Below are 8,398 nucleotides of genomic sequence, written 5' to 3'. Positions count from 1 at the left end.
TATTATTCTAATGATTAATTTAATAATTTTAGTGTACAACTAGCATAATTATTTAATATAATATAAAAAATTAGTTGGATTTTATTTGTTCTTCCTTCTTTATTCTATGTTATCATTATATTCTTCTCATCTTCATCATTCCTCTCTTCTTCCACTCTTCCTCTCATTCCAATTGCTTCTTTTCTCTCTTCTCTCACCCTTCGTTTTTTTCCAATCTACAATGAACCCCGTCTTTAAATTTATTTTCGGTGTCTCTATTAGCATCAACAGTTCCACTCCCAAAACTATTTTTTCATTTAACGTTGATACCGCAATTCGTCTTTCTCTCAAAAAAAATATATCATAAATAAATTCGTAGCCACGTCATCATTTAGCGCACTTCCAATTCAGGTAGCTTTTAGAGACAATGATGAACCTTTTAGAAAGGCTTTCTTTTTCTTCGGTCTAATCGAGAGTGGAAAGGGAAGGACCCACTTTTTCAGGTACCGCGATGAGGATGAAGAACTCTTGATAAATTACGACGACATTCAATTCAATCTTGAACCCCACCACAACGATACACTCCTCGACAATTACGAGGACGAATGGGACGGTGGCGATTGGCAACGTCGCCAGCGCTCGCAAACTCCGGTCTACGATAACGATCCGTCGAAGTCAATGCCCAGAAAAAGGCTCATCATGAAGGATGACACTGGGAGACAGTCGATGACATCGAAACTCAAAGACGAGGTGGCGAAAGAGGAGTATGAAGGAGGAGCGAGGTTCACGAAAAAGGGGCGGAGGAAGGGATAAAGAGGAAGAAGGGGAAGGTGGGTGGAACGAAGTGGGAAGAAAGAGAAGAGGCTTAAGGGGGAGAAGAGGTTTGCGAGTGGCGAAAGTGGGAAGAGTAGGTCCAAATTTGGAGAGATCTAAAAAAGAGAGGAAGAATAAATGATGAAGATGAAGATTTGAGAGTTAGGACTTTATAATTGTATATGGACCAATTTGAGTATTTTAAATAACAATCCCGTTACGTAACCAACAAGAATTCTACCAACTCCTACCAACTCTTGTTTATGGCCGTATTTAATGAAAATATCTTTGTAGACGTGTCTAATAAAAATACTTTTTTTATGGCTGTGTCTAATGGAAGTGTTTTTATGAATATGTTTCCTGAATATATCTCTTTATACATGTGTCTTCTAATGAAGGTGTCTTTAATATTAATTATTATTGGTAATAAGTTGGCATATAATATATTGATACTCTATACTTTTTCTTTAAATAAATTTAGAGCACTAATTTAAATTAAATTTATTGGTTGTTCACGTTAATTTGCAGCAAATAATTATCAAATTGGTATTTAACTGCACATATTAATAATATTAAAACAGCGGATGATATTTAAACTAATAAAGATTCATGTTTCTAAAAATGATAGAAACATTTAGTCATTTTAAAAAGTAAAAGACTTAATTAAAACGAATTAAAAATTTCAAAAATCATTTAATAAGATTTATCTCCATAATTAATAAAATTTATTTAATAAAAATAATTTAATATTTATACTAAAATAATAGAAATATACTAAAAATTACTAACTTCTTATTGTGATGAAGATATATATATTGTGACTCTGTTAAGAAGACGAAATTGTGAAGAAAAGGAATTAAAACATATACTAATGGCTGATAATTTAATCTAGGGGTGCATATGGGTTGGGTGAAGTTGGATTTGATGTGATCTAAATTCGACTTGAAATATACACTAGATCTATTTATTAGACCCGAACCCGACTTTAGACCCGATAAAACCAATACACTTTCGGGTCACAATTATACCGGGTGAAAACTGGGCCGTTAACATTACATTACGTTGATATCTTCTTGTAAGCTAGCATGTAAAAATATCTAAATTTTTAAGACTCCAACCATTATTTAACATAATAAAATTCACTTAGAAAAATATAACAAGAACCAACCATTCTTCAAAATTAAAGCATAACCACAATCAATACTAATATTGTCTAATAATACCAAATATTTAAATCAATACAAATAACACAATATTATGCATTAGTCTAAAGTCTTATGCATTCTAAACATAAAATATTAATTATAGTCTTATAATGACTAATAACACAAAATATTAAGGTTTGCAATACTTAAATTCCACATAAGAATAGTCATGATCCATCACTAATAACACAAAATATTAATTGTGTATGATGACCGGACTACCAGACCGACTTCAGATGACCCGAACTATGACTCGGATCCGATCCGAAATAATGACCGGGTTTAATTTTGATACCCTTACCCGACCCTAAATTTAATAAAATCACACCAAATTAATCCTTAAAATATTTAGAACCGGACTAGACCTTCGAACCGGACTTGTGCGCCCCTAATTTAATCATTGCTATGATATCGCAATTGAGATTACATATACCACAATATACATTTATGTAATACTTAGAAATATTAAAAAAAATAGTTTAAATTTATTTTATTTAATATTTATTAATTATAATAATAATTAATAAATACTAAATATAATCAATTTTTACTCAATAACTTGAACTTTAATATCAAAATTCTTTCCTTTCATTTTTAATTTTGATTTTAATATTTTTTATTGAAAATAATTTAAAATCTTAACTCATCTTTTTAATTATTCTCTAAATTTTTAAATAAAAAATCTTGAATTTTTTTATATTTTTAAAAAATAACATATATGTTTAAATTTTTATTCATTTAAATATTAAGAAAATAATTAAGATAACAAATTAAAGTTCTTAATCATTAATTTTTTATTAACACTTAATTTTCAAATGTTAAAATTAAATAACATGACTACAATTAAAAAAATATATATGAAATGAAAAATAATAAAACTCAATGAAAGATGGATACATTTCAAACCATGCTCTAGGATTGGCCAAAACCATTATTTTATTTTTCTCCTCGCCGCATACAGCACCTAGTATTTTCGGCATATGATGATGCTGAAACAATAATCAATCAATCAATTAATTAATTAATAACTTAATCTAAAATAACAATTAACAAAGCGTGGCAGCCACAACCATATAATATTAAAGAAAATGGCTTCTTGCTAGCTCCATTATTGCATGCCATGAAAAGCCAACAACTACTTACATTATTATATTATTGTACTCTCTTAAGTTATCACTCTATAATATAAATACCTTGTGTTTATATCCATATTATGCACTATTCTCATCCATTATTATTTCACTTCACAAAAACACAAGACCTTATAATTAATTAGGTTTAATTTAGTAATCATCATCAATGGAATTCACTGAAGAGCAAGAAGCTCTTGTTGTCAACTCATGGGATGTTCTCAAGAACAATTCTGCTGACCTTGGTCTCAAGTTTTTTTTGAAGTAAATTAATTAACTTTATAAAGCTCTTATAATAATCGGATTGATTTTTGTTTTTTATTTTAGGTTTAATTACTCTGTTGTTCTTTATAGTAGTTTTGCGAAATTTTTAATTAGGTCCCTATACTTTTTTTCCTTTCAATTGGGTCCTTGTACCAATTTTTTTTTTCAATTAAGTCTTTTTTGGTAGTAATTGACGTAATTGAATAAGGACCCAACTAAAAAAAAATTGGTGTAAGAACTCAAATAAAAGAAAAAAAAATAATGTAGAGACTCAATTGAAAAAAAATTTAGTGCAGGGACCTAATTGAAAGAAAAATAAAGTATAGAGACCTAATTAAAAATTTTACGAAACTATAGAGACTAAAAGAGTAATTAAACATTTATTTTAAGCACAACTGTGATTTTAATTTTTTTCACAAAATACTAAAAATAGATAATATATAACTAATTAAATGAAAAATAGAAATCAATTAAAAAACTAATATATTATTTGTTAATATCAGTTTTTTTTATTTTGAATATCAAATCTTAAATCGAATTCTCTAAAAAGTAAGAATTAGAAAATAATTTTATAATAAAAAAATAGTTAATAGTGACTAATTAAAGTTGCTTTTGCTAATTTGATTTCAGTTTTACTCATGCTAAAAAATTGAATGGTTATGAATAAACTTCATTTGCAGAATATTTAGTGCTGCTCCAGCAGCTACGGCATTGTTCTCATATTTGAAAGACTCAAAGGTTCCGTTGGACCAAAATCCTAAGCTCAAGACTCATGCCACCATTGTTTTTGTCATGGTAAGCTTTCATGTTAAATTCTGTATATATAAAGTGGTCAATGGAATTAATAATAACAACCTATCAATTTATATAAAATTACACATAATTAAGTTTAGTCACTTAGGTAGCTTTTATTTTAAAGTATTGAGACAAAAATGGAAAGACTGAGATTCAGTATCATGTTTCAGAAATTAATAATAAAATTTTTGTTTCTGTTTCAAAATTTCAGTATTTCAGTACCTCCAAAAAGTGGAGACACAGCAGACTAAAATTTTTAGAGATGGAGACTGAAACTTTAATAATATTTTATACCTAAAATACTTTTATTTCAATTAATTAATTTCAATTTTATCCTTTGTACAAATTAAATTAGAATTTCATTCTTATTTCAGTTTCTGTCTCTCACTTTGCACCAAATAGAACACTGAGATTTATTTCAATCTCTGTCTTTTAATCTCTGTCTCTCAGTCTCAGTCTCAGTCTTTCCGTCTCTGTTTCTCCACCAAACGCTATCTTATTGATATAATTAATTTTACGGTAACACTAGGAATACAAAAATAAATAGTCAAAACTTGTCTTGTTTAATATTCATTAATTAAGATAAATTTTTACTATTTTTGACTAATTTTTTTTTGTTACTAAACATTTTCGTTAATTTTATACTTACTGTGAACATCTTAATAATTGATGATGGCAGATTGGTGAATCAGCAATTCAACTCAGAAAAACTGGAAAAGCCATGGATGAATCTGACTTGAAACATTTAGGTGCTGTTCACTTCAAATTTGGTGTACTACATGAGCATTTCCAGGTGGAATTACTCATATTAATAACTTATAAATTTATCTCTAAATTTAAACTTTTATCTAAAATAACATCTAATTATTGATTATATAAACATGCTTTTCCGGAATACTCATCAAAGGTGTGTATTTATATTCATTATTGATATCTGATATACGGATTTAGCTCTTTTAATTATTATTAGATTTTATTTTTTTTATCATTTTTTGTTGTAATGAGTTAGGATTATATAAACCACTTTAATCAGTGTTTTATTCAAAACGTATTTAATATTAGAGTAATAATATCTTAAATCATCAGTTCCCAAAAAATTGTAGTGGAATACTTTAATTCTGAATAAATTTTAATTATCAAATAAATTTTTAACATTTTATTTTATTAGCAAATTAATATTCACGTCAAATAATTTTGATAAAAAATTAAATAAATTCGTCTCTATAATTATTTAATAAAAGCATAACAAATTAATTAATATCTCTATATTAATGAAGTCATCATAATATCTTAAATCATTAATTTAAAAAAAAAATTAGTCGAATACTTTAATTCTCAACAAATTTTAATTATCAAATAAGTTTCTAACGTTTTATTTTGTTAGCAAATTAATATTCACGTCAAATAATTTTGATAAAAAATTAAAAATAAATTCGTCTCTATAATTATTTAATAAATTCGTCTCTATTAATTATTTTGATAACAAATTAATTAATATCTCTATATTAATGAATAATCCAATGTAAAAGCTCATTTAATCAATGAAACAAAATTTTAATTTAAAAATTGATTTAAAAAATAAAACTTGTTAAAAACTAATTAAAGTGTTGGACTAACTTTTTTTAGACAACGATGGATTTGGACTATTACTTATGTTAGGTAATCAATAACTTTCTTGAATAACATGAATAATTACCAATTAAATCAAAATATACTACATCTTTAAATTATTCACCTAAATTTTAATATTAGAGTAATCATTCGCATACCTAGTAAAATAAACATCTGATATATTCATTATTCAAGTTTAATATTTTCATTGTATACTTTTTCTTATAATAATTTTGGCCCTAAGAATTAATGATATATGGTATTGTTTGGTAATTAAGGTGGCAAAGAAGGCACTGTTGGAGACAATAAAAGAAGGAGGAGGTGAATTATGGTCACCGGCACTGAGCAATGCATGGGGAGTAGCTTATGATCACCTTGTTGCATCCATCGAATCTCAAATTAAATGAAATTAAATGAAACTCTCATCGTTCATCAATTAGCATATGGAAGACTATTCCTCTCTTCCAATCCACTCAAATTGAATAAGATTGATATTGCTATGAGAGTGCTCAATTATATTTTATTGTGTTATATATGTTATTTGAGTTTGATACCTTGGAAAGAGGTTGTTAGCAATTTAGCATTTAAGAATAATTAAGTCACTAAATCAAGTAGCAACTTTTTTTTCCAATATTTATATATGTTTATTCTATTTTTTTTTCTCGTCTTATCCACTCCTAACTATACTCTAAGAAAATGAAGTAATTATATTAGTGTTATATCACTTTCATCGTAGCAACTTTAAATAGATATTTTTTAGTATTATTTTTTATTTTTACAGTAATTGAACTAACTTGAAATTAAAATTTGTGTTAGATATAATTTTTAAAATGATACTAATATTATTAAAAATATATCGTATTATTTAAAAAAAAGACTAATATAATATAATCACTTGTATATCTATTAAATTCATTAGATAAATATTATAATATTGTTAATAAATTAAAATAAGACCAGACATTAAAATGACAAATCTCATATTAAATATCAAAATAATTTTTATGATACATAATCCTACAAATTACTTATGTGGTAGTTTATAGAACCTAAACTAAAATTAAACTAAATCAATAATATTAGAGATGCTCTCATTATCATCCACAAAATTTGGGATTTAAAATACCAAAATCTTATTTGTGAATAATATATATATGAAAAAAATATTTCATATACACTAAAAAATCACTCCTATCAAATTAGTCATTATAAATTTATTTTTTATTTAAATAATCAAATTTATTATAGTAGAATAATTAAATTTATTTATAATAGTATAATTTATGAATATTTTGTGTATTTGTATCGAGTGGGAGAGCATTTTCATCAACTCTATAACAATTAAGTGTAGAGACAGATATTTCTCTAAACAAAACAATCTAATTGTGTCTTAAAACCACAATAAATATAAGATTTTATCATCTTCTTAATCATAATTTTCCAATAATTTTAGAGAGATATTTTTAAAGATGGCTCAGGATTAGAATACTACATTTAAGGTCATGAATCAAAAATTTATTTAGTTAGATCACTTTGATGGAATGAACTTCAACGGTTGGAAGGATAAGATAATATTTCTTATTTAGGTTCTCAATCTTGCATATGTAATTGATCTAAAGACTACACCAATTATCGATGCCGCTGAAAATACCACACCAGAAGAAAAGAAAAAAATTACTTAATTAAAGAAGAAACGTGATGAAGATACTTTTGCATATTAAGGTCATATTCTCAACACTTTATCCGACTGACTCTACGATCTCTACATGTCAATTCAATTACCACTGGAGATTTGGAAGTCTTTGGAAGAAAAGTACAATACTGAACGACAATGAACATATAAGTCTATTATGTTGAAATATTTTGAATTTATTATGAATGATACTATGCCTGTATATTATGGATCAAATTCATGAATTACAAATCATTGTAAGTAGATTTCGTGATCTACAAGTGGTGATTCTTGAATCATTACAAGTTGGAATAATTATTTTAAAATTGTCTTCATCTTGTAATGGTTATAGGAAGAAATTTTTACATCTTGGTGAGGACTTCACAATTGAAAAATTATTAAGGCATATACGTATAAAAGAGAAAACTCGAAAACGTAATGATGTGTATCTTTTTCAAAGTTCTAAAGTGAATCATATTGATGAAGACAACACCAATAAGAAGAAAAAAAAGTTCTCAAAAGATACTAAGTAAGACAAGAAGAGACAAAGAATGTTATCATTGTTACAAGAAAGGACATTACATCAAAGAATGTAAACTTCTGAAAAAAAAAATATTAAAGGCCAATTTAGTGGAAGAAAAAGACTTAGTTATTATATATGGTTGTAAAAAAAGTACAAAATATACATATTGTATGCTATGATTATAAAACTCAACATGGCAACACAAAAATAATTACTTGAATGGTGGTTAGATTTTAGGGTTATTGTTAATGTTTGCAATGATTGCAATCAATTCAAAACATACGAAAAAATGAATAATAGAAAAGTCTTTATTGGCAATGACAATTCAACCAAAGTCTGTGGTTAAAAAATTGTGAAATTAAATTTTATATTTGAAAATAAATTAAATTTAGTATATGTATTTCAT

General features: G+C 26.2%; 1 protein-coding gene across 1 annotated transcript; it reads left to right on the top strand.

Moving 5' to 3' along the window:
• Window positions 1–3,210: 3,210 nt before the first annotated feature.
• LOC107477133 (non-legume hemoglobin) lies at window positions 3,211–6,341 on the top strand. The gene is made up of 4 exons (XM_016096581.3): window positions 3,211–3,391; window positions 4,072–4,186; window positions 4,866–4,979; window positions 6,076–6,341. The coding sequence occupies exons 1-4, from the start codon at window positions 3,297–3,299 to the stop codon at window positions 6,202–6,204; spliced, it is 453 nt and encodes a 150-aa protein (XP_015952067.1). The 5' UTR covers window positions 3,211–3,296; the 3' UTR covers window positions 6,205–6,341.
• The last annotated feature ends 2,057 nt before the right edge of the window (window positions 6,342–8,398 follow it).

Source organism: Arachis duranensis, chromosome 3 (genome assembly GCF_000817695.3).
Source record: "Arachis duranensis cultivar V14167 chromosome 3, aradu.V14167.gnm2.J7QH, whole genome shotgun sequence".
Taxonomy (NCBI): domain Eukaryota; kingdom Viridiplantae; phylum Streptophyta; class Magnoliopsida; order Fabales; family Fabaceae; genus Arachis; species Arachis duranensis.
The sequence above is the reverse complement of the archived record's forward strand: the minus strand, read 5'-3'. Positions and strand labels throughout refer to the sequence as shown.